Source organism: Macrobrachium nipponense, chromosome 32 (genome assembly GCF_015104395.2).
Source record: "Macrobrachium nipponense isolate FS-2020 chromosome 32, ASM1510439v2, whole genome shotgun sequence".
Taxonomy (NCBI): domain Eukaryota; kingdom Metazoa; phylum Arthropoda; class Malacostraca; order Decapoda; family Palaemonidae; genus Macrobrachium; species Macrobrachium nipponense.
The window spans coordinates 25,738,455-25,766,091 of record NC_061094.1 but is presented as its reverse complement, the minus strand read 5'-3'; the positions used below and the strand labels follow the sequence as shown (position 1 = coordinate 25,766,091).

The window sequence follows — 27,637 nt, the reverse complement described above, 5'->3', positions numbered from 1 at the left end:
ATTTCAATACTGAAAATATTGTTTCAGTAGTGAACGCAAAATCTACGTTTGTTACAATAATCATTAAACTAGGTAACAAACACGAAAATTAAAGTTTCCTACGCTAATTAAAGATGGAAAGGGAAATGAATATTGTTATGATACAATAAATAAAAGTTTTTATACATACTTACCTGGCAGATATATACATAGCTTTTACTCCGTCGTCCGACAGAAATTCGAATTTCGCGGCACACGCGGCAGGTAGGTCAGGTGATCTACCCCCCCACCGCTGGGTGGCGGGAATAGGAACCATACCCGTTTTCTAATTCATATTTTTTCTTCCAGCTGTCTCCTGAGGGGAGGCTGGGTGGGCCATTTAATTGTATATATCTGCCAGGTAAGTATGTATAAAACTTTATTGTATCATAACAATATCATTTTTATACATTCAACTTACCTGTCAGATATACCATAGCTGATTCACACCATTGGTGGAGGGTAAAAAGACAGCTATTACTGAATAGACAGGTAAACAACATACGTTGTAGGTAATAAATAAATAAACCTTGGTTCCTATGTGTTTAGACGAAGGTCGACTTCCTAGCTATTGCTAGTAGTCTGCTTCGTCTCAAGGGCCTCAGCGAGGATGTGACCTATGGCTAAGAGTTCTTGTAGATCTGTCAATGGGGTCTTATCCACTTACTTGACAGAATCTAGTGGTCATTTGTGTCAATGGGGTCTTATCCACTTACATGACAATACCAATGCCTATTGGCATAATTTAAGGAGCACAAACACCGATCCCGATCACCTGATCCTAACACGAGGGTTTGTGCTTAATTTGAAAAGAGCTATCCCAAACTCATTTCAAATAACCCCAGAAAATAAAAAATAAATACACTTATGTAAAAATAAAAAATAAAAATAAAAATTTTCAATTCACTAGTTAAGGATCAGTGTCGGCTCCCTATCCCAGCAACGCATCCGTGGACACGTATAACAAAGAGAGAAGGATCTCTCATAGGCCCACTTGATCTCCTTCGTGCAAAGAGAAGTCAACACAGAGTTGCATCTCCCGTTATACAGCTAATATGACTCTCACGACATATTGTTATGGAAAGAACAAGAATTGTTAAAGCTCGCACTTCAAGTGCTTTTAATTCTTAGCTGTTTGAAGGAAACGTCAAGTTACTCAAGAAGTGCTTTAGAGATTCCACTCTTCCAAAGAAGACCAGGGCTTTCTTTGCAACAGATCTCTTCTAGATGAAGCCCAGAGCCTGGCTTGCGCCTGCTGAGGCCTCGCGCCTGTCTGCGCTCGCGCCTGCCTGGCGTCTCGCGCCTGGCTGGCGCCTCGCGCCTGGCTGGCGCCCTCGCGCCTGGCTGGCGCCTCGCGCCTGACTGGAGATCTCTGCGCTGCCTGCGTCTCGCGCCTGGCTGGCGCCTCGCGCCTGCCTGGCGCCTCGCCCCGCCTGACTGGCGCCTCGCGCCTGTTGGAGCCTCGCGCCTGGCTGGAGCCTTGCGCCTGCCTGCGTCCTCGGCTGGCTGCCGCCTAGCGCCTGGCTGGTGCCGTCGCGCCAGCCCTGGCGCCTCGCGCCTGGCCTGTGGCCTCGCGGCCTGCCTGGCGCCTCGCGCCTGCCTGGCGCCTCGCCCTGCGTCTCGCGGCCTGGCTGGTGCCTCGCAGTCTGGCTGGTGCTTCGCTTGCCTGGCGCCTCGCGCCTGGCTGGCTCCTCGCGCCTGGCTGGCTCCTCGCGCCTGGCTGACTTCTCCCCACTTGCTGGAGATTCGAGCTTGTTAAGAGTCTCGATGAAAACTGGCGATGTCCACCTCGGACACTATTTGCCTGATTCATTCGCCTCTAGCGCATCTGCGCCAGATTGGAGGCCTACTCCTTCTCCTCATCAGACAATGACAGTGTTTAATTGGACTGTCTTGCTCTGGCGTCTTTACACCTGTTTGGCATTTGGCGCCTGATTGGCGCTACATTGTCCGAAAGTCTGAACATCCACAATCGTTTATCAGGAGAAAGGAAAAGGGTGGAAGAAATTCTTTCACTTTGAGCTTATGGCCTCTGCAACAAATTGAGGTAATTTTAGTCGGTTACATCCAGTAGACGATAGGAAATCTAATAGTCCGAGAGACCAGTCTTCCTCCGAGGAGGATCATACTTGATACTTCAGTTGCTAACGAGCACTCTTCCTACATGTTGACGAGTTCTCTCGTTGCAAAATCTTCCCTATCCTTGCACGAAGGCAGGGAAAGAGCCTGGAAGTTTAAGGAGACTCTGAGCTGAAATTGGGAGGATTCCCGATTTCTAGCTCTTTAAATATATCTCTTCGAACCTTCTGGGAAGTAGTTTTGAGCCCTCATCGTATTCCAAAGACTCTGTCAGCAAACGTTTAAATCTTATCTTCTTTTGTAGATAACAACGTAAATACATTGCCTGGACAACGAATCCTTTATCTGAAAGCGTTAATCCAGGAATAAAAGGTTATAGTTCTTTTGCAAACATCCCATGCTGGCAGGAACCCATTGCCGAGTCTTTCTAGAATTTGATTCCAGATTCCAAGCCCAAATCTCACTCGTCCTTTTGGGTCGATTAGTACCAAGAGAGACATTGATGAGGAGCAGTTCCACTTTGTCAGAACACGGAATCTGAAGCCCAAATAGGATCCCATTGTAACTATAAGATCTCCAAGTCTTGTCGTATAGAGGTATTGTGTAAGATCCCGAAGATCTTAATGCTCTGCTATCTCCAATTCCCTTTATAGAGACAGAGTATAGCCTTTTACTGCGTTCTTTTTGATAGCAGATATATACAAAGGTAATTCTTCCCTCTGAAAGGGAAGAAAAAACCGCTATGTGGTTCACAGAGGTATCAGAAGAGGACAGTTTCCTCATTCCCTCAAGCACGATCTGCAGTAATTATATATCTTATCCATGACTACTGTCATTTACCTTGAAACATCCTCTCATTCATGTCCACTTCTGGGTCAGTCCGCACGCAGACAGACTCAGAGTGGAGAGGTTGTTAACGGTCCATTTAAAATAGATGTTGAAAGAATATTCAGACTGTCTTGGAAAAGACTTCCAAAACCTGCTGTGAGAAGAACGTGACCTCTGAGAATCCAACCTCACTAATCTAAAATGAGGCATAACATATACCGTCTCTTCTTTGACGCCCTTTGTCTTACATTCTGTAAAGAGTTTATCTTTTAGGGGAAAAAAGACTAAATTTTTATTCCCCTTTCTATAACATAAAGATGGCGTATATTGCTACCTCTCTCTTATATTCTTTCTCCTGTCCTCGTGCCTGGGCAACGAGAGAATGGAAAAATTCTATCATCGTTATTCTGCAAAACAAATTATTATTATCCTATTCTCCTACTAACTGATCCAGGATCGAGGAGAATCATTCAAGATTCCTATCCTAGGACATCAGGCCGTAATGTACGGTTCAGATACTTGAAAGAGCCTCATCACCCAATACTGAGAGCTCCTACGAGTCTTTTCCAGTATCAAAAACATTACAAGGTCTTCCTTGTTATATGTTTACATGGGAGTAGGATAATATACCATCCTGTTAATAACAATGAAAGAGGAGAAGAGGAGCTGCATGGTTCAAGGGACTAGCCGAAACGTGCAACAAAAAAGGGGTTGCCAAGGTCTTTCTAAAACCTGCACCCAGATTAACTTATGAGTCCGATATATTTTTCTATCCCTTGTCTCATAAGGTTGAGGAAAGCGAGAGACCTCTAAAGATATCAGTTCTCTTCACCATGTAAAGGTCTATAAAGCAGAAGAACCCACTTATCCTGACACGTACTACGTTCGCCTGTGCGATATCTAGAATAATTGTCAGTAGAGGGTTGATCTGGCAAAAAGAGTTTCTCCCAAAACCAACTCCTCTTGCCAGGAAAGAAGTCGCTCACGCGAAAAACCACTATGTTACCTGACATGAGAAGTCTGTTCTTGTTAGAGACTTCCGCAATTTCAGTTAATCCTGACAAGGGCCACGGTCCGCGCCTTGTGCGACAACGTTGAGTCCAGCTTCTGTCAGGAAAAAAAGAAACTGATTCTTGTTTGTCAAGTTTCTCAAAGAGGAAACTCTTGGAAAGTCTATCTCCAAATACTGAGAAATTGGAGATCCTGATATCTTGCGCCTGGCTGGCGCTTCGCGCCTGGCTGACGCCTCGCGCCTGGTTGGCGCCTATCGCCTGGTTAAAGCCTGGCGCTCGCGCCTGGTTGACGCCTCGCGCCTAGCTGGCGCTCGCGCCTGGTTGGCGCCTATCGCCTGGTTAAAGCCTGGCTTAAGCCTTTATGGCCTATTACTCGCAATCTTGGTCAGGAAATCTCGATATCAAAATAAGAAGAGGTGCTGTAAGAATCCTATAATTCTACAGTACTTCCATAGTTGGATGTTTCTTCTCAATTTTCCTCTAATACGAGTATATCGGAAGGGGAATTATTCTTTCCTCGGATAATTCTTCCGTATCCCCCCCCCCTCCCCCTTTTTTTTTGAACGAGAAGGACCACTCCAGTGCGAGGGACTGAGTAACTTCCCAGCTCTATGTAGGAAAGCATAATTTGCTCTAAGGTATATCTATTAACTAATTATTTCTAGTTAGAGCCAGGCGTCTGGCTGGCGCTTATGATTCCTTATGGCATGGTTTGAGGAAAAGGAAGCAGTCTACAGGAAGACTGTTCGTCTTCTTCTTGCTAAGAGATCTATGAAGAAGACTTCTCGCAGGTTCTCACAACTCTTTGCAATAAATGTTAGACATACTTAAACAGTTATTATCGTCGATCGAGGTTCTCACAGACTCGCAAATTCTTGTATTGCTTTTATTTAATAACTCGCTCAAACGAGAAATATTTTGGATGGTGCTCTAGGCTTATTGCACCAAGCTGGCGCAACTTGCGCCAGGCTGGCGCAACTTGCCCAGGGTGGAAGCAACTTGCGCCAGGGTGGCGCAACCTGCGCCAGGCCGGCGCAACCTGCGCCAGGCCGGCGCAACCCGCGCCAGGGTGGCGCATCTGCGCCAGGCTGGCGCCTCCTACTAATTATCTTTATGTTATGTGCCAGAACATCTGTGTCTTTATGGTACCCGACATCCTTTCATATGTTAATTCCGTTCTTATGAAAAACTTTTATATACGTAGTATAATCCATTCAGGGAAACCTCCGACTCATACAACTTCTGCGCAATATCCGATTCTAAATACGGTTGTGTCCTTTTTCGAAAGACTTAACCATACCGTAGTCTTGAAGTGAATCTCTATTACATCTCTCTTCTCACTAAGTATGTACTCTAATAAGCCATGCTTTCGTAAGTATGAGTGCATTAAATAATATCATGTTCTGCTGCATTAGAATCCTTTAATCAATGTTACCTACGGTAAACAGCATTGAAAGGTTGTAATATCCTTCTTATTGAAAGATTCCTAACAAAAGGCAGACACTATATTATTTATGATAGCTTCAGTATTCCCTCAATCCGAGGCTAAGACCACGATTGTAGGGAAGAGATACGGTTAGTTATCCCATTCCGCAGGAGAGAGAGCTGTAAACGACCTCTCACGACTGAGAACAAGATGGTACTGCGACTGCGTTGGTTGGTCTTCAAAGCGAAAGCAGTCTGGCCTTCCCTTTCCATAGTTGCCAGTTACTCCATTAAATAAAGGAATCTTATAAATTATTATCGAACTTCAGGAAGTTTTTATATAAGCATAATTAAGCTAACGAGACTTCGACAAGTCTAGAAACTAAATAGGTGTCGTCTAAACAATTCTTTTAAACCTATTCCTTCTAGGAAAGTCCTAGAAGGGTACTGGTAATTCATGGAAACCTCTTCTAACACGAAGAAAAATGTTCTATCCTACTCTCAATCCACCAATAAAGATATGCTTCTCCGATCACTTCTCGAAGAACACGATAGCATCATATAAACTCATACTCTAGCTTAATAGAATCCTCTATAATACTGTTACATTAAGGTAAACCATATTAAGTTTAGGAAATTTTGTAAGGATTTCACGTTGACCCTTATAGCATAACATTTGGCGGGTATGTGTCTATGCCTTGCCATATCGTAGTCCTAAGGCGATTTGTCCTAAGCCATGGTAGGAGCTAGAAGCTTAAAAAGCATCATACATATGCTTTATCACTCAACGAGATCCATATAATTCATTCGATTGACAAACAATCTAAATCGTTTCTCATCATAATAGATTTATATCTAAAAATGCACCGATGGGGAATCTTATGTTGAAATGACAATTTGTCGAAAAATTGCATTTTGTTTTTTCTAACTGATACAAACCTGAGGTCCTTTAACAATAGGAAGTAGCTAGCGGCAGCTGGAACGGTCGTAAGCTTCGAACAAGGGGAGAACGGTAGTTAACTGCTTGTCCGACAGTCGCCGCGGAGGTAAACAAATCACTTTTGCTTTTGGCCCATGCAAAATACGCAGAGTGAGGGGTGGCATGAGGAATGGGACTATATGTAAAGGACCTCAGGTTTGTATAGTTAGGAAAAATGCAATTTTCGACAATTGTCATTTGTTCCGATACGTAATACAAACCATCGGTCCCTTTAACAATAGGAAGACTCACTCGTGGTGGGAGGAATCTGAGTCTTTTGATGACAGACTGGTGTTCGTCCATCCCTGGAATGCCTCCCTGGTCGTAAGAGCGAGGGAGGGATCCAAGCCTCTGTCCGATTGATCGGGGTGTGCACCGCAGGATCATGGGTTCAGCCTCTGGGCCGAGTTACTAAGAGAGAGGCAAGCGTAATCTTTCGTACCAGCAAGCAAGAACTTGTTCCTGTTTGCAAGAGGCAACATAAAGTATGGGTTGTCTCAAGCTGGCATCCACTTCCTCCCCCTTGTTGGAGGAAGTGGATATACGCTCCTATCCCTAGTGAAAGGGATAGGATGGGGCTCTGTTGAGTAGCTCACCTGCATCTTGTCCTAATCCAGCAGGGTGACGACCGTGTCCCTCTAACCACAGGTAGAGGGGAAGAAAAAGATGGAAGAGGAGCCAGTCACACTCTCATTCACTCATCCATTCTTACGGTCACACCAGGACTCCGATGCTGTTCAGCCTGCGAGGGTCTGGGTTCGCTACACAACGTGTTGAGCAGCCACCACGGGTCCCAAGGAAAAAGATCCAAGGACCTGTGGGCAATATCCCGAAGGTAGAAGGAAGGGCATGTGGTCTGGTTGGACCAGACCCCTGCCTTCAGTACCTGCGCCACGGAGAAGTTCTTGCGGACAAGGCAGCATCTCCTTCGCATCGAAGGCGGTGAAGTCCATTAGGGAGGGGATTGTGAACGACTCGAACCAATCGTCAGGGACCGAAGGGTTCTGATCTTCGCTACGAAGTTCGGTACGAAATCGACGTCACGGATCCCTCCCCTGGAGCTTGACTTCGCAGGAGAAGTCATGCAGTTCCTCAGAGGAAAAGAAAGGAAATAAGTCGCTATGACCTATTCCTCTTCTCTACTTCGGTGATGTCCGTACCCATACTGGTCTGTCCGTTTGCCACGAAGTCTCTAAAAAGCATCCTCCTATCCCCCATGCAGCGAAGTTCTCGGTATGGATAGGACAACCGACACTCCATGGTGGGTGTCAATGGTATGGGTACTGTGACAGCTATTAAAACGAAGTAATGATTGCTGTGTAACAACCAAACTAAGTCAACAGCGTAGTTTCGTAACTGACTCGGGCGCTCTGACAGCTGCCGACTGACTGCGTTCGGTAGGAGCAAGTTGTCAAAGCATCCAGAGTAAGTCACGTGACCTTCGCCTTAAAAGGGTTATGCCGAGAGACCAAACAAATAATGTATTTGTTTGTCACCAATGCCGGACAGCGAGGTGATGATTCTCTTAAGGCATGTGCCCAACAGGCGAAAGTCAATTGCCTTCTAGAGACCGAGGTCCCTGAAGGCAAAACATCTCATGGTTGTTGAATCTCAGCTAAGGAGAAACAACACTATGTACCGTTGAAGACGAAGGTAGATATTGAATGCAACCTACGTCTTCACAGACGAATCGAGAGAAGGATTCTCAAGATTCATAACCTGTGCTACAAATGACTGAAAACGCTAACCGCTATTTCATTGCTGCTGGCCGGTGAGAAGTCGTAGTTGCAATGAAAGCGGGGCGTTCTTCGTAATGAAAACACAGGGGAAAACCGCCTGAAGAACTGCTTCTCATGGGCTGAACATTTGGAAGTAGAGCTGTCAGGTCGGAGAGTAGCGATGTCTCTGACAGATCTCGTAATTCGGGTTGAACAATGAACAATTGTACACCTACGAATACGAGATATTTTGAAGACAAACTCAGATGTCTGCAAAATCATTCGCATTATCGCAGTGCGATGCAGCGGGAGACTTGTACAGACTTCTGTTACCGTGCGGTAAACAGAAAGATGAAAGAGTCCAAGAGATATCTCTATTGAAAATTCTCGCAATGTCGAAGGCGATGGACTCTAGCGTCACAGCAGTAAATGGTCCTTCATTATTGCGAGAATCCCCATTAATCAGAGACCTAAGTCCATGATTGTTGGGCAGAGATACGGTTCGGTAGTCAATCAAACCAGGGGAGAGAGAGACATAACTGACCGTGCATCTCGGAGGCCCAGCTGATACTGAGCTGCTGTCAGGCAGTTCAATACGCAGTAGTTGAGCCTGAGCTCTCGCCGACTCGTCATCCTGAGTTGCCATGTAATCCATTATTCCATGAAGGAATGCGTTCGGCTAGAACTACCGAGCATAAAAGATATGCTCGAGCAATTATATTTAGGCGAAACGAATTTCGGTAAATATAAAAGTTGAAATGGTGTTGTCGTGACAAAACCATAAAGTATATAAAAATTGAAACTGAAAACTCCTGGAGGTTGCAGGCAACCCCGAGTTGCAGTTCAATTAGGAATACTTCTCTTCTAAGTCGCAATCCGTAGATAAAACTAGGATATGCGCCTACCCCTCGGACAATTCAACTGCTTAGTAGAATCATGTCGCGAGGTTAATATACGTAGTATATTTGTAGGATTCTGAACAACGATCTCCCATCCTAAAATTCTTTCCTTCAAGAAAAAAAACAAAATAAGGATTGGAGATTCGACCACCTTCGATCTCTATCAAAGAGTGAAGGAGAAGTCTTCCTCGAAGGAAAGCTTCGAATGGTGAACAGAATACTAAGACGATAGTTCAAGCCAAACTGGATATTCCCGTCCGATCTTCTCTATTCCAGTTGGTCGCTACTGTAAGATAGTTTCTTTCATCAGCAGTCTTCTTCCCCCCCCCCCCCCCCCCCCCAATGCTAGAAATTCCAGGAATTTCGAGCATAGGCGAGGTTCCCGATTATCATGTAACATCGGGGATTCTCGTCTCGCTCACTTTAGACCGTGGTCTCGCCTAAGTGTTTGGAGATCGTAAAAAACTCGAAACACTCTGAATGCGCTAGAAATTCCTAGAATTCTAAGCAGTCTGCGAAACCCCACCGAATTCGTCAAACGATATCGGCTGGTGGTCCTCTCGATTCCCGTAGAAATCGAGAATGGGCAGGATCCCTCCTCAACGACCGGGGCTTACGTCAGGTAGGACCCGAAGGTCCCCCGGTAGCGCAGTCCCGAACGTGGGATCCTACAGAGAAATCTCTGTAGGATCCCTCCCCTTTCCCTCGTAGCCGTAAGGAGAGAGGGGAATGGGGGAGGAATTGGATACTCGCTCGCTCAGGGGGGGGGGGGGGGGTTCCCCAGTGGAAACTAGCAGTTGGAGAAGAATAGGAGCAGCCATCGCCTTGCGGCGATGGTCTCTCAGAGTCTGGGGAAAACGTATCGTCAGGAGAAAACGTTTTCCCGCGAGTTACGAACTCTCACTGTAGGTAAGGGTCTGCCGCCACTGTGAAGTCGTCTGGGTGGGGCTGATCGACACCTGACGGGGGGAGAGCCGATACCGTCCTCCGACTCATTCCAGTCCTCGTCGAGGTCGAAACCTCTCAGGAGGACCGAAGGAGTATTTAAATACGGTGTCCGAAGACACGTAGAAACGCCGCTGTCGCAGTAGAGGAGGTGGTAAGTAGCTTGATCGACCGGCCAGAACTGAGCGAGCCTTCTTGTCCGGAGACGAGAGACTCTGGTTCGAGACAGAATCGGCAAGCTCCGATCGCGGCAGACCCACCGTCGGTTTGGGTTCCCTCTCGGGCCCCAAAACGACTCGAGCAGAGACGTGAGCTCTGCTGGTGGGAGCGGCAATCCTTCCGCAAGGTCATTATGCTGACGAATCAGCTTAATGACTTCTGTAATCTCCTCTGTATCTCGGGAGTAACCGCGTCTTGCGGAGTAGGACCGTCCAGTCCTTCCAACAAGAACAGATCCCGAGATACTCCTCCTTCCGAAGGAGGAAAAGCGGCAGACCCCTGACGGTCGCCTCCAGCTACTTGCACGTATGTCCTGGTCGGTCCTAGAAACCGTGCCTGGTCCATACGGCGTCATAGCGGGGATCGCGAGCGGCGCACCTCTCGCGATCACTCATAGGTACCTCGCTCCTCCCGGTGTAGCCCGAGGAGGTTGAAGGTACAGGAGAGGCAGACCTGACGCCCCCCCCTAGCTCGCTGGCAGGACCAGCGTGCTTGGAGGGCTGCTGCTGATCGTAACGCCCGCGGTGGCGATCGAGCAGCAGGCCTAGCCTTGCCGCTCGCCTGGGGCGAGAGGCTCGGCTGAGAACGTCGACGCTGATCTCTAGCGTCAGGCGAGCTGTTGCTGGTTACCATCTTCGCCCGGTCCCGATGGGAGCGGCGTCAGGTGACCTGCTAGGTTTCGCTGTCGCGGTGTGAGACCGCGATCCGCGTCCTCTCGGCGCGTCGAGCCGCTGGTACCAGCCGTGGCTGGTACCGACGGCCGCGGGGACCCCTTCCTCGCCTCAACTCGTGGCTGGTCAGCGACCGTCACGTCAACCCGAGCAGCCAGCTGGTCGCTGCGAGAACGTCCACTGGCCTGACGAGCGTCGTCTGCACGACTCTCGCCAGTCTTCTGCTCCGCGCTTCGGTCTTGACGGCGAGCGAGCTCGGGCGTCAAGACTTTGGCTGGACGGTCGTCTCCGCGGGAGACCGTCCACTCGGTACTTCTCGCTAACGAGAAGCGAGGCGGATCCTGGTTTAGCGCAGAACCGCTAGAACCAGGCGAGGAAGTGCCAGCCGAAGCTGGTACTCCTCTGGTCCCCGTCTCTTCTCCTTGGTAGAAGAAAAGACGGGCCCTGTTCCCGAGGGAGCAGGAGGGACCAGCAGAAGAGCTCCCCGAATCGCCGGAGCGAGACGGGCCCTTAGAAGGTCCCGAAGGAGCCTTCTTAGGGGGAAACCCGGGTGGGTTACCAGCTGGTCGCTGCAAGAAGCGGCCGCTGGCCTGGCAAGAGTCACCTGAGCGTCTCTCACCAGCCTTCTGCTCCGTGCCGCGTCTTGGCGCCGAGCGAACTCTGGTGCCGAAACTGGCGCTGCACGGTCTCCCGATGGGAGAACGTACACTCGGGATCTCTCGCGAACGAGAGACCGAGCCGGAACCTGGCGTAGCGGCATCGCCGCTAGCACCAGGCGAGGAAGTACCAGAGCTAACCGATACTCCTCTGGTCCCCCGTCTATCTCTTCCTTGCGGAAGGGGAGACGGGCCCGCTCCCGCTCCCGAAGGAGCAGGAGGACCAGCAGAAGGACCCCCCGTCCCACCGAGGTGGACGGGCCTTAGAAGTTCCCGAAGGAGACTTCTTAGGGGGGAAGGCAGCCTTCTTCTTCTTCGGCTTATGGGCCTTAGAAGTCGAAGGGGAAGATGGCAGCAGCAGACGATGAAGACGAAGATGACAGCTTCCTCTCTCCTCCTCTTCTCGTCAGCTCACGCAGGACAGTCGTCAGGTCCTCCATCCAGGCCGGAGCCGGGGCTATTGCCGAAGCAACACGGCCCGACTGCACCTGTCCGGAAGGACCTGGGACTGGGGAAGACACACCGTGGGCAGGACCAGCATGGACAGGCACAGGAACCAGGAGCGACAGGAACAGCAACCAGCTCAGGAGCGGCAGGAACAGCGGCAGCGGTAGACCCAGAAGGGACAGCCAAGCCAACAGCGGGAATCACATCAGCGGCAGGTACGGCAGGCCAGCGATCGCCTCGTAGAATCATCGGCAGCCAGCGGAAACCTGGGTCCTGGCGCGCCCGGTCCCGGGGCGAGCTGCTGGAAACAGCGGAAGTCTGGGCAGGCAACACGAAGAAAACAGGCGGCGGCGGCAACCCCACCTCGGTACGGCTGCGGCCCTAGTAGCGGCAGACGGCGTCATCGACACAGCATGGGGAGTGTAGACCAGGAGGGGGGGGAGCAGCATAAGCGGCCGTGGTAGTAGTGGAGACCGCCCCAGACCTCGCTAGACGCTGCAGCAGCCCGTGGATGCTAGGCACGCCCAGCTGCCTCGCGGTGGTCCTATACCTGTCCAAGGTCGTCTCCCACGGATGTAGCACCTGCGGTAACATAGATAGATTAGTAAGAGGGGTTCCCTCACGCACGGGGGGAAGACATGCCCCACCCCGAACGCAAGGAAGACCCCAAATACAAAATACAACGAAAAAGCTGAGCGGGGGGCAGGAAGGAAGACGAAGAATCGGATACCAAGGGAGTCGCGGAGAGCTTTCCGACGACTCCTGGCAGACCTTCGCTTCCCCTACCCCCGCACAGCAGTGAAAAGTAATATGAAAATGAAAACAGAATACTGCCCTTGCGATTCACTTCATAGAACTTAAAGGGGAAAAGATCAATTCCCGGGTGGAAGAACGGAAACTGATCCAATAATATGATGCTATCATAAACTATATATGAAAATGAAACAGAATACTGCACTTGCGATTTCATTTTCACAAAAAAAAAATCGTAAGGATCAATTCCCGGGTAAGAACGAAAATTGATCCAAATTAAATTTCATGCAAATAAATAAATGAAAATGAAAAGAATATTGCAATTGCGAATCCACTTTCATTGCATTCATTATACAAAATTAGAAGGCTCGTGCCGAGCGCAAACACACTCTCGTAACGAACGCACAGGGCAAACATATAATGAAAAGAGTACTTACATTTTTCAATTACACACTTTCGAACCCACAATACATGACTCGGTGAGCGCGCCCGCCCTCGGCACGAGGCATAATTCAAGGGTTCAATTCATGAAAAGAGAGGAAATCGCCGCATCTACGGCGATAACTCCATGTTGGTTCATAATTAAGTAATGAAAATAGAAAACAGTGTACTTACAGTTTTCATTTTTCAAGTCAAACAAACCATTAGTAGAAAACACAATATAAACAAAGCATACGACGATGAAGCGGGCAGAGAGCGATGCGAACACGTCCTTCACACGCGGAGGCCGAAAGCAAAAGTGATTTGTTTACCTCCCACCCAGTCGCGCGGCGCGCGACTGTCGGACAAGCAGTTAACTACCGTTCTCCCCTTGTTCGAAGCTTACGACCGTTCCAGCTGCCGCTAGCTACTTCCTATTGTTAAAGGACCGATGGTTTGTATTACGTATCGGAACAAATAACAATTTCATACCCCCACCCCCATTGGATAGCGCTCTCGTCTAGTTGCGAAAAAAAACATGTCGAACAATGACTTTATCACAAATGTTATCGAATGATCTCTAATATTAGAAGGCGCTAAATCGTCGCCTGATTCCGAAAGGTGGATCGATTAATGTCATTCTAATTTTGAATAATTCTAACCAGAAGGCATTATACAAGGAACTTCGCCACTTTCATTCATTTGAAGTTTCTTCTATCCTCGAGGAAACCGTACGCATAAAAAGGGAGAAACACTGTTTTTAGGATGCCCTTTTTCCAATGGCTATCCCTGGCAGTCTGGGACGCTCTAACAGAACCTGCCGAGGGGACGCTGCAAACGTGGGGATTCTCTGAAACCTCCTTACGGTTTTCGACATTCCTTCTCCCTCTGGGCTTGTGAGCTTGGAAGAGGTCTAGACCTGAGAGCGAGACAGGAGCCCGATCATGACGCAGACTCTCCATTGTAATGGGGAAACACTATATTCAACTTCTTACGTTCTAAGAGTTCGCATATCGAACTATATCCAAAGTCTACAATTTGCAAATATGTATTGTAAGATTCTGCGGAGTAAGAAGGTGATGAGGCTATGCAACAACTACTAGTACTGTTACTACTATAATTGCTCGTTAACACAAGAGCTAATAAAGCTTCTAAAGGATAGTTACTTTTCTGACTTCCCCAACTAGGAAGAAAGATATACATTTCTCATCAAACTCTAACACTTTATTTGTATTAATGAATAATATATAAGTAATTCCCTTTCATGAAAGTATACGTAATTCACTTTCGTGAAAGTGGACGAGTGTCTACCGAAAACTTCGGTAGTAGTTACACGTCACTAATCTTATAAAATTTCGAAGTTAATTTTATCAAAAAAAATTCTAAAAGTTAACAAAAGCGTATGCGAACCAAACAAAGATCCATTACTTCCCTGTAAAAGTTAGACCCAGCCACGGTCGATGGCGATGAAACACGAAAATCCATCAGAGGAACTGAACAAACGTTGTTACATTCGCAAGCGGGACAGAAAAAATATGAATTAGAAAACGGGTATGGGTTCCTATTCCCGCCCCGCCCAGCGGCGGGGGGGTAGATCACCTGACCTACCCTGCTGCTGTGCCGCGAAATTCGAATTTCTGTCGGACGACGGAGTAAAAGCTATGTATATATCTGACAGGTAAGTTGAATGTATAAAATTGACCTTTACTGACAAAGCTTGCTCAAATCTATCAGATATTAATTGAGACTCTCAGATATGTGTTTACTACCAAAGAAATACTATTGGTTCAGTAGCCCACACAAAAATATGTTATTACTACTTTGTCCAGTAGAGGCAACAAACGCAATGCCATGTTTTACATTATTACGCTACTTATTGTAACATGTCTCACATGTCAGTAGTGGTTCGGCAACAAATGCAATGTTTAAATTATTAGCCATTGGTAAACTACTCTACTGCAGCAAAATATGAAAACTAGAATCAAGCTCCCTTCATAACAAAACAAAATACGTAGTATTTCCCTGAAAGCTGAAAGCTTAGAAGACTACTAGAAACAGTGATAATCCTTCACCGGCGAAATCCAGTCTCTGACCGGTGAATTTAAGAACACAGCTGCTATCAACACTTGGTGTTACCGTAAACATCGGCCAGAAATAGACTACTACAGTTGTCTGCTAGTTAATTCTTGGTATTTCCCATTAATGGGCAAAGACCAGTCACCTGCACTAAATCTGTGAAGCATTACCCAGAAATTTTTTAGTTTTTTAAGCTGAACGAGGCCAAAAAAAATTGTTAGCTATAAAAATGACAATTTGTCCATTTTGCAAAATTGCATTTTTCCTAACTATACAAACCTGAGGTCCTTTTACAATAGGAAGGTACTGCCGGCAGCTGGATAGGTCGTAAGCTTTTCGAACAAGGGGTTCGGTAGTTAACTGCTTGTCCGACAGGACGCGCGCGCGCGACTGGATAGGTAAAAACAAATCACTTTTGCTTTTGGCCCAAGCAAAACTGCAGAGTGAGGGGTGGCATGAGGTGGGGCTATGTGTAAAAGGACCCTCCAGGTTTGTATAGTTTGAGGGAAAAATGCAATCTTTTGGGACAAATTTGTCATTTGTTTCGACAGGCGCATACAAACCTTTTCGTCCTTTTTACAATAGGAGACTCACTTCTTGGTGGGTGGAATCTGAGTCTTTGTGAACAGACTGGTGTTCGCCCAACCTTGGAAGCCTCCCTGGTCGTAAGAGCGAGGGTGAGGGATACAAGCCCTCTGTCCGATTGATCGGGGTGTGCACCGCAGGTATCAATGGTCAGACCTCTGGACCAAGTACTAAGAGAGAGGCAAGCGTATCCTCTTTCGTACCAGCAAACAAGAACAAGTTCCTATTTGCAAGAGCAAGAACAACGTTATGGTTTTCTCTTCTTGTTGGCATCCACTTCCCCCCCCTTGTAGGATTAGTGGTGGATATTCGCTCCCATCCCTAGTGAAAGGGATAGGATGGGGCTCTGTCGAGTAGCTCACACGCATCTCGTCCTTATCCAGCATGGTGATGACCGTATCCCTCTACCCACAGGTAGAGGGGTAGAAAAAGATAGGAAAAGAAAGAAGCCAGTCACTCTCTCATTCACTTATCTATTCTTACAGTCACAGCCAGGACTCGATTGCTGTTCAGCCTGCTAGGGTCTGGGTTAGCTACACAATCGTGTTGAGCAGCCACCAAGGGTCCTAAAGGAAAAAGAAAACTATCCAAGGACCTGTGGGCAATATCCAAAGGTAGAAGGAGGTGCAGTGGTCCTGTTGTCCGTAACCAGACCCCTGCCTTCAGCCTGCGCCACGGAGAAGTTCTTGTGTAACTCAGGGGAGTGTACTTCTAGGTCATCTTGGTGCTGACGAAGAGTCTTCAACACTCCGGCCGCCTGGGATGTCGAGTTTTCTTCGAAAGCGCGGTCGCGCTTTACACGGGGACAAAGCAGCATCTCTTCGCATCGAAGGCGGTGAAGTCCATTAGGGAGGGGACTGTGAAGGCTCTAACCCGATCGTCAGGAACCGAAGGTCTTCAGAGTCTTCGCTACGAATTCGGTACGAAATCGAGCGTCACGAATCCCATCCCCTGGATGCTTGACTTCGCCAGGCAAAGTCATGCAATTTACCTCAGAGGAAAAGAAGGGATTGTCGAATGACCTATCCCCTCTTCTCGACTTCGCTGATGTCCTGTACCCCATACGGTCGTATCCGTCTGCAGCGAAGTTGTTGTTCTCGTAGTGGATAGGACACCGACACTCAATGTGGGTGTCGATGGTATGGGGTACTGTGACAAGAAGCCGTTAGGACGAAGAAAAGATTGTTATGGAACAACCCGAACTAAGTCCACAGCGAAGTTCGTAACAGACTTGGGCGTCTCTTGACAGCTGGCCCATACTGACTGCGTTCGGTAGGAGGCAAAGTTGTCCAAGCACCCGAGCAGTCACGTGACCTTCGCCTTAACAGGGTTATGCCCAAGAGACTAACAAATAAATTTGTTCGTCACCGATGCCAGAAGGCTAAGGTGATGACTCTCTAAGGCATGTGCCCAACAGGCGAAAGTCAATTGCCTTCTAGAGACCGCGTCCTTGAATGCAAGATATCTCATAGTATAGTTGATTCTCGGTAAGGAGAAACAACACTATGTGACGTTGAAGACGAAGGTGTACAGAAAATGCAACCTACGTCTTCACAGCTGAACCGATAGAGGATTCTCAAGATTCTGAAACCTGTGCTACAAAGACTGAGAACGCTAACCGCTATTGATTGCTGTCCGGTGAGGACGTAGTTGCAATAAAAGCGGAGCGCTTCCAGTAATGAAGACAGGGAACTACTGCCTGAAGAAACTGCTTCTCATGGGCTGAACATTTTGGAAGTAGAGCTGTCAGGTCGGAGAGTAGGCGATGTCTTCTGACTATTCTGTTAATTCGGGGCGAGCAATGAAATTGCCCCACCTACGTAATACGAGATATTTTGAAGACAAACTCAGATGTCTCCAAAAATCATTCGCATTATCGCAGTGCGATGCAGCGGTTTGACTAGTACAGACTTCTGTTACCGTGCGGTAAACAGAAAGATGACAGAGTCCAAGAGATATCTCTGTTGAAAATTCTCGCAATGTCGAAGGCGATGAAATCGAGCGTCACAGCAGTAGATGGGGTCCTTCATTATTGCGAGAATCCCCGTTCATCAGAGACCCTAAGTCCATGATTGTTGGGCAGAGATACGGTTCGGTAGTCAATCCAACCAGGGGAGAGAGAGACGTAACCGACCGTGCATCTCAGAGACCTAGCTGATACTGAGCCGCCTATTCAGGCAGTTCAATACGCAGTAGCTCTTCGGTGACTCGTCATCCTGGAGTTGCCAGGTAATCCATTATTCCCACGAAGGAATGCGTTTCGGGCTAGAACCATCGAGCATAAAGAATACGCTCAAAGCAATTATATTTAACCGCCAAAAAAACGGATTTTTCGGTAAATACAAAAAGCTGATTTGGTGTCATGACAATACCAAGTATCTAAAAATCGAAACTGATAACTGCTGGGAGGTTGCAGGCAACCCCGAGTTGCAAGTTTCGATTAAGATACAATTCGTCTCGTCACAAACAGTAGAGGTTTAACTACGGTATGCGCCTACCCCACGGACAATTCAACTGTTAAAGAATCATGTCGCGAGGGTAATATACGTAGTATATTTGTAGGTTCTGTACCACGACCCTCCATCCTAAATTCTTTTCCACCTCGAGGAATGAGAATAAGGATTGGAGATCGACCGCCTTCGTTCTCTTATTCAAGAGAGTGAAGGAGAAGTCTTTCCCAAAGGAAAGCTTCAATGTGAACAGAATACCGAAGACGATAGTTCAAGCCAAACTGGAAGTTCCCGTCCGTTCTTCTCTATTCAGGTTAACGCGCCTACTGTGAGATACTCCTTCTTTCAGCAGCGGTCTTTCTTCCAATGCTAGAAATTACAGGGAATCGAGCATAAATCGAGTTTCCCGATTATCGTGTAACAATTATCGGGGATTCTCGCTCACTTTGGACCCCGTGGTCTCGCCTGAGTGTTTGAGATCGTAAAAACTCGAACACTCTGAGTGCGCTAGAAATTCCGTAGAATTCTAAGCACTTCTGAACGAAACCCCCCAACCCCCCACCGAATTCGTCAGACGATATCGGCTGGTGGTCCTCTCGATTCCCGTAGAAATCGAAGAAAGGGGCAGGGATCCCTCCTCCAATGACCCGGGGCTTACGTCAGGTAGGACCCGAAGTTCCCCCCGGCCCCCTAGCGCAGCCCTAACGTGGGATCTTACAGAGAATCTCTGTAGGATCCCTCCCCCCTTTCCCTCGTAGCCGTAAGCCAGAGAGGGAGATGGGGGAGGAATTGGGATACTGGCTCGCCTTCCCAGCGGATCTAGCAGTTGGAGAAGAAAAGGAGCAGCCATCGCCTTACGGCGATGGCCTCTCAGAGCCTGGGAAAACGTATCGTCAGGAGAAAACGTTTTTCCCCGAGGAGGGTTACGAACTCATACTGTAGGTAAGTGTTCCTGCCGCCACTGTGAACGTCGTCTGGGTGGGGCTGATCGACACCTGACAGTAGAGAGCCGGATACCGCTCCGACTCATTCCAGTCCTCGTCGAGGTCGAAACCTCAGGAGACCGAAGGGGTATTTAAATACGGTGTCCGGAAGACACGTATAAACGCCTCTGTCGCCAGTAGAGGAGGTGAAAGTAGCTTGTTCGACCGTCCAGAACTGAGAGAGCCCTTCTTGTCCGGAGACGAGAGACTACCTGGTTCACACAGTCGGCAAGCTCGATCGCGGCCGACCCACCGTCGATTTTGGGTTCCCTCTCGGGCCCCAAAACGACTCGGGGGGGGGTAGCCACGAGACGTGGCTCTGCTGGGGGTGGGAGCGGCGATCCTTCCCCGAGGTCATTGTGCTGACGAATCAGCGCCGCCGTAACCTCGGCAAAAGTTCCTCTGGGTCTCGGAAGTCACAGCCATCTTGCAGAGTGGGAACCGTTAAGCCCTTCGAACGATAGCATATTCCGAGAACCTTCTCCTAAGAAGGGGGAACAGCGACAGCCCTCTCGGTCTTCCCCATCCACTTGCGCATACGCCCTGTGGCCGTCCAAGAACCGTGCCTTGGCGGGCACGTAGGGCGTTGTGGTGGGGATCATGAGGGGCGCACCCCTCACGATCACTCCTCAATACCTCGCCCCTCCTCCCGGTGTAACCCGAGGTGTTGAAGTACGGGAGAGCAAGACCTGACGCTCCCTCCGTTGCTCGCTGGCAGAACCAGCAGGCTTGGAGGGCTGCAGGCGATCGTCAACGCCTCCGCGGTGGCGATCGAGCTGCAGGCCTGGTCGAACCGTCTCGCTGTGGGGAGAACGGCTGGAACTGAGCACAGCGGCCCCACCCGATCTCGAGTGTCAGAAGAGCTGGTGCTGGTTGCCGTTGACCGATCGCTCGTCTGTGAGAGCGACGGTCAGGCGACCTGCAGGCTTCCACTGGTCACAGTGAGACCGGTGCTTGTCCTCACGGGCACGTCACGTCGCTGGTTCCAAGCCCGTGGCTGGCACCGGCGACGGGAGGACCTCTTCCCAGCCTCAGCCCGTGGCCGGTCGTGGACCGTCACGTCCCCGGGTAGCCAGCTGTTCGCCGCGAGAGCGAGAGCTGGTCTGGTGAGAGTCGCGTGAGCGGCTGTCACCAGTCTTTCCGCGCCCCGTGCCGTGAACCTGAAAAAAAAAAACGCTGAGCGGACTCAGAGGTCTGGTTCCTGGCTGCACGGTCGCTGGTTTAAGGCGACCGTACACTCGGTACCTCCCGCGAACGAGAGGCCGGAGACGGACCCTGATGCAGTGGCAGCACCACTGACACCCAGGCCGAAGGAAGTACCGGTGTTAGCCGGTACCCCTCTGGGTCGCCCCGTAGTCTTCTCCCTGCGGAAGAAGAGACGGGCCCCGCTCCCGAAGGAGCAGGAGGACCAGCGGAAGATACCCTCCCGTCCCACCGCGGTGGTGAGAGGGTCCCGAGAACCTCCCGAGGAAGCTTCTTAGGAGGGGGGAGGCGGGAACCTTCTTCTTCCTCGGCCCTGTAAAGCCCTTAGAAGTCGAAGGGAAGAGGCGGCGGCGGCCGACTTGACGATTGAGAAGATGAAGACGAAGACCACGACCTTCCTCCTCTTCTTCGTCAGCTCCTCAGGACAGACGTAAGATCTGCTATCCAGGGCGGAGCCGGGGCTGCTGTAGCCGAAGCCACAGGGCCCGGACGCACCTGTACAGACAGACCAAAGTCTGGGGTAGTACCACCACGAAAGGGACGACATCAGCAGGTATGGGCATCTCAGGAACAGCAGGCACGGCCAGCACATCATCGGTAGGGACAGCCAGCGCAGCAACGGCAGGAACAGCCAGTGCAGCAACGGCAGGGACAGCCAGCGCAGCAACTGCATCCCAGAATCGGCAGGTACGGCAGGCAGCACCGGAAACACAGGAAGTGGAGCAGCAGCCAGCAACATCCTGGTGGTACCGGCGGCAGGTCCAGGGGGCGAGTTCTAGGGCAGCGGAAGTGTGGTCGCTGCAGCGCGGCAACCACGAGCGGCGGCGGCACGCCCCCCTCTCGGTACGGCGAACGGCACTTCACAGCGGCTGTAGCAAGACTGAAACCACGTGAGGCGAGTACACCAGGTGAGGAGGGACGTCGTCACCTGGTTTGCGTGGTCACCACTCCATGGGTGACCGCAGTAGGCCCAGACATAGAACCGCAGCCCCTGGACACAGCACGCTCTGCAATTGGAAGGACGCCCATACCTCACCAAGGTCCACGCTCGTGGCAGTAGCACCTGCGGAAATAATAGTAGTAGCGATTAATTGTGGGGAAATCCCCTCGTGCGGGGGTTTGATCCCTCCCGAACGAGTGGAAGACCCCTAATACAATTGTACATCGGGCACCGAGCGCCCTCCCCCACCCCGCGCTCGACGGATCGGGGCGAGGAGAAGAACGCCGATAACCTCCCCCCCCCCCCAAGGGGAAGAGCCATCTGTGGGAACTGAGCGGGGGGGGGTCTCGTTCCCCACCCCCGCACAGTACCCATGTACGCAACAACAAAATAAGAGCCCAGAGCAATCGTGGCATCGGCACTTGAATATCAAGGCATAAGGATTTCAACCTGACCTGAGCTTGGAGTTTCGGAAACTTGAACCAAATAATATTGATGCAATCAATAATAAGGAACAAAATGAAAATGCATCTTGCAAAACGATTCACTTCACAATGAATGAAGGGCTCGGATCGAGCGCATTTGCGCCCTCGTACCGAGCGCAAGGGTGAAAGTTTCCATTCCTACCTTTATGGATCAAGGTTTCTGGAAACCTTGATCCATGAATTGATGCAATCAACAAATGTATGAATGAAAGACTACTGCGCTTGCATTCACTTCATACAATAAAAGGGGAATGATCAAGTTCCCGTGAATAGCGGAAACTTGATCCCAGTCAACAAAGCAATCTCAATAAAAAAAAATGAAAATGAAAAAGAACTGCACTTGCGATTTCACTTCATTCAAAATAAAAAGGGGGAAGGATCAATCTCCGGGTAAGCTCGGAAACTGATCCAAAAAGAGTATTGCTACAATAAAAAAAATAATATATGAAAATGAAAAAGAATACTGTACTTGCGATTCCACTTTCATACTGAATAAGTTTCCGTGCGAGCGCATTCGTTCGGCAACGGGCATACAGGTCAAAAAAATATAAATGAAAAGAGCACTTACTTACGATTTTCATCTACACACCAATTTCCAACAATATACGCTCGGAGCGAGCGCTCCCGCCCTCGGCACGAGCATACACAATACGAGGATCATTCTGGAAAATGAATTCCCGCAATTACGCCCTTCAGTCCCGGCACTCGGGTAATCGGAGGGGCGTTGTGAAGCCAGATCCTTTAATTCACAATTGAATTCAAATGAAATGATTGTACTTACAATTCAGTTTCACTAGATACATAGAAAAAGAAAAACACAATCATGCGAAAGCAAACGACGATGAAGCGGGCAGTAGAGCGATGATACACGTCCACACGCCAGCAGGCCGAAAGCAAAAGTGATTTGTTTACCTACCAGTCGCTGCGCGCGCAGCCTGTCGGACAAGCAGTTAACTACCGAACCCCTTGTTCGAAAGCTTACGACCTATCCAGCTGCCGCTAGTACCTTCCTATTGTAAAAGGACCGCCGAAGGTTTGTATGCCGTGTCGGAACAAATAAAAGTTCAAATTAATAATGATGAAAGAGATTGTTAACAGCTAGGAGTGTCAAGAGCAATACAAGAATACAAAATACAGGCAGTTCCCGGTTATTGGCGATTCGGTTTTATGGGGCTTGTCTAGTACTGAAAATCGGGGATTTCCAGATATCAGCACCGATAATAGAGTTATGGCACTGATACATACCTAACAGAGGCCCCATTAACCAGTTATCAGCACCAAAATCCGGTTATCAGCGCCATAAGCTCCATTTTTGGTTATTGGTGATTTTCGCTTATCAAGCTGTCAGAACAGAACCCTCGCCGATAACTAGGGACTGCATAGAAAAAAAGTACTAAATTTTTTAACAAATTACTCAAAATTCCAAAACATATTTTGAAAGCCATTTTATGATAATGCACTAATCTCTTTATCCTTAACAGTTGCTTACATGTATGACTTATTACTGCATTAACTGTACTGTCCTCATTATGTATACTAAGAGAGCCTTTTACTACTCTATGGCAGTTTGTTTTTCAAGTACTACTGTGAAACAGTGGAACAACCAAAATCCTGAATGCCTTACAACACAATCCGTTACAACAGTAAGAATAATTCTGAAAAGAACCTAAAAGTTTGATATTCACCTAGTGGAGAAAAGGTGAACGAGACAGTCCAGACACATCAGCCCCGCATTCTTTCTTGAATGCTGACAGCACCTGATTGGCATGAAGATGTAAGATATCTTTAACAGTAAACAGGATTCATCCAAAATAATATTACATACCTGAGAAACTATGTTGTATTTCCCTGGTACAATCTTGGTTTGTACATCATCTATTTTGTAGTTAAACACACCAGCATCACTTGCTTCTTCCCATTTAGTAGTCAAGATTGAGTCAAAACTAGATTTCTTACCATTATTGTGGCAGCTGCTAGCTGTATAAGCAAAGTCAGCACTGGAATACTTGTAAAGAAGAGCACCCTTCTCAGAGGAATGATTCACACCATTAGTTTCCATTGTTGATCGTTGTAACGAATACCTGAAATTTTGAAAAGAACCTATTCTTCATACAGTATATCAAATCATAATTCATCTTATAATTATCATATTTCCTAATATAAAACCATCCACTTTATAAAAAATTTAAGTAGTTGACATATGGGCCCTTAAGTAAGGATTATAGATGATGTATAGATGGAATTTATATAAGGTATTCTAAAAAAAATAAGTGAAAGGAAACTGACTAATAGGTATATAATTATACTTGTCAAGCACAAAATTAGAGCTATCTTCTATTAAATGGTGTATGTACTAAATTCTGTAGGTGTGTCATGCTATAAGATTGCACTGGTAATAGTGATTGAGCAGGTATGTATAATGAACTTAGAGCCTGAGGACCTAAAGACCAAAAGCCCTAAAAAGTGCGATGGTTACTTAGGCACATACGGTACAACAAAACTTGTCAGTAAGGAAAGACAATGTGCACTGTGTAATATAAACTACTACTACTTCTCAGCTTAATCCCCAGTTAGGGCTGCTATTTTTAATGAGCCTTTTCCAGGTGTTTCTATCTTGTGCCCTCCTATTGCCTATTCCTTTATCTCTTGTGTATTTGTAACACTCACTGAATATCTCATTGAATTTATTTTTGTAGATTTTTTATAGACAGCTATCTTTCCTGACTCCAACCCTCCTTCTTTATCCAGGCTTGGGAAAGATAAAAGCATAATCACTACTAAAGATAGCAATGCAACACTTATCAAACGTTGATATATGGTAGGTGAAACTCTCATTCCCTTACAACATCGAATGTAAGTGGTTAAATAGCAGCGTAGCCTTCTAACAGTCACTTCATCCTTCACATCACTCATATTCAGTCACAAAGGCTGCTTACTATCTTAAAATAATCCCAGTTTCGTTACTTAGACAAGAGTATGAGTTTATCACAAGGGATATATTTATTTACATGTATTATGAATGCTTTGAAGGGTAAAGATTAATTTTTTGGGGCTCATTCAGCATAACTTACCACTTTTACTAAAGATGTGGAAACACAAATATGGAAAATGTCTAAAATACCACTAACTGTAAAACAAGCTACCACAGAATAAAATACTCTCCAAATTTGAACATGAAGTGAAAAACTGTGCAAATATGACATTTTTATGATAAAATACAGTTGTATATACACGTATACTACTTACCAAGTAATTACAGAGCCATTGGTTCCTAACCTATGGCTGCTTAAAAATTCAAAATTTGTGTGGTGGGGCTTCTATCGTTTATTTGTAGGTGACAAGGTCCTGTCCACTATCCAGGACTTAGAGGAACAACCTAGCAGAGAGCTCAATTCGTTTCATGCTCTAATGTCCATGTGAGGGAAGAAGGGTGGGCTCAGATCATGTAATTACTTAGTAAGTAATATACAGTAAGTCCTCGGGTTACGCTGGTCTCGACTTACGATGTTTCGTGGTTACGAACGCGCCCCCATAAAAATATAAAAATAATTTTGATTTTGCGTCGTTCCGTCTTACGCGGTTTAGCGTCGTAAGCAACGTAAACAAACGCGAACTAGTTCCAGGCGCACGGCGGAAGAATACGCTTTGTGGGGGAGAGGACGGCGTCGCTTCGCTACGCTCATTCCTCGCCCATACGCCATTTTGGTTGTTTACACTGCCTCTCTCTCCCTCGTGTTGTATCGTTTTTGTAACTTTTTGCTCTTTGTTATGGCTCCCAAGCGCAAGGCGGACTCTTCTGATGGTAGTGCATCGAAGAAAAGAAAGGCCATCACCATGGAAATTAAAGTGGGACATTATAAAGCGATCTGAGAAGGGAGAAACGCCAACAAACATTGGCCACTCGCTTGGCCTTAGCCGTTCGACCGTTGCTACCATTATCAAAGATAAAGAGCGCATCGTTGAACATGTGAAAGGATCTGCTCCTATGAAAGCGACAGTGATAACTAAGCAGCGTAGTGGTCTACTAATTGAAATGGAAAGGTTATTGGTGCTTTGGTTGGAAGGACCAAAATCAACGGCGTATCCCAGTCAGCCTTATGGTGATTCGGAGAAGGCGAAAAGATTGTTTGAAGCGTTGAAAAAAGAAAAGGGGGAGGAAGTGAAGTGAAGAGTTTTTGTGGCTAGTAGGGGTTGGTTTTATGCGATTTAAGGCTCGGGCCAATTACCATAACCTTAAATGCAAGGTGAAGCTGCTAGTGGGGATGAGAAAGCAGCGAGTGAATTTCCTAAAGCGTTGTCTGAGATAATTAAGGAGGGGGGTTATTCTGCTCAGCAAGTGTTTAACGTAGACGAGACAGGTTTGTTTGGAAACGTATGCTAACCGCACTTACATCGCCAAGGAGGAGAAGTCAGCACCCGGTCATAAAAGCCAGCAAGGAGAGGCTAAACTTTACTTCTTGGGGTAATGCTGCTGGCGACTTCAAACTGAAGCCCTTGTGGGTGTATCAGGCTGAAAATCCAAGGGCACTCAAGGGCATTTGGAAGGGTCAACTACCAGTAATTTGGAAGTCCAACAAGAAGGCATGGTGACACTTGGCAGTGTTTGAGGACTGGTTCGTAAACCATTTTGTTCCAAGTGTGGAGCGGTATTGCGCCTCCAAGGGTATCCCCTTTAAGGTGTTGCTAGTGCTGGACAATGCCCCTGGACACCCTGACCCAGCTGGGAGACTTCAACCCTAATGTCAAGGTGGTTTACCTTCCACTATACCACGGCCCTTTTACAGCCTATGGACCAAGGAGTGATTGCTTCGTTCAAGGCCTACTACCTACGAAGGACAATTGCTATGGCTTTACAGGCAACTGAAAACCAAGAAGGACTTGACTCTGAAGGACTTTTTGGAAATCCTACAACATCCTTGATGCTGTAAAGAACATTGCTAATTCCTGGGAGGAGGTTAAGCAAACAAACATGAATGGTGTCTGGAAGAAAATTTGTCCTCAATTTGTGAATGATTTCCATGGGTTTGAGGACACAGTTCAGCTAGTTGTCAAGAACGTTGTTGCCCTGAGTAAGGAAATCATTTGGAGATGGAGGTTTGATGATGTTACAGAGCTGCTGGAGTCTCATGGCGAGGAGTTATCTGCTGAGGACCTGATACAACTGGAGAAGCAGATAATAGAGGAAGAAGAAGAAGCACCCACCCCAGAGCCTAAGGCTTTCACAAGGCAGGACTTGATAAGAGGTTTTGCAGAGTTGCAGCAAGCGTTGTCAACTTTTGAGGCTCAGGATCCCAACTTGGACAGGTTCACTAGGGTTTCCAGAGGCGTCATGGATTTGATGCAGTGTTACAAGGAGATCTTGGATGAAAAGAGGTTGCTCTCTGTTCAGACTAACCTGGAGCAGTATTTTAAGAAGGTAGAGAGGCCTGCAGGGAGATCCTGTACCCTCTACCTCAGCTGCCTCTGCTAATCCAGACTCGCCTGCCCACAATCTCCAGCACCTTCTGAATGTTCTGCTAAACCCAGACTCACCTGCCCCAGTATCTCCAGCACCTTCTGTAGGTTCTGCCTCACCTAAAGACTCACCTGCCCCAACATCTCCAGTAATATGTTCTGCCTCACCTCAAGAATCACCTGCCTCAGCATCTCCAGTACTAGTATGTTCTGCCTCACCTCAAGAATCATCTGCCTCAGCATCTCCAGCAACTTCTGGAGGTTCTTTTTTCTCTTCACTAACCTCCAGGTTTGTCTCCAGCACCGCAGCTTCCTCTCCAGTGTGCAAGCCAATCAAACTAATAAAGGTAAGGAATTGTTCTCTCGTTGTTATTGATAGGTATTTACATTA

The 27,637-nt window shown here is 47.7% G+C and overlaps 1 protein-coding gene across 3 annotated transcripts in view; it reads right to left on the bottom strand.

Annotated features, from left to right (window-relative positions):
- LOC135207284 (GDP-D-glucose phosphorylase 1-like) overlaps positions 1 to 27,637 on the bottom strand; it is a 133,432-nt gene that overhangs the window by 93,865 nt on the left and 11,930 nt on the right. For all 3 annotated transcript variants that reach the window (XM_064238952.1, XM_064238953.1, XM_064238951.1), the window contains exon 2: positions 23,618 to 23,873. In XM_064238952.1, the coding sequence (XP_064095022.1) occupies positions 23,618 to 23,851 (234 nt within the window). In that variant the 5' untranslated portion in view covers positions 23,852 to 23,873. The remainder of the gene's footprint in view (positions 1 to 23,617; positions 23,874 to 27,637) is intronic.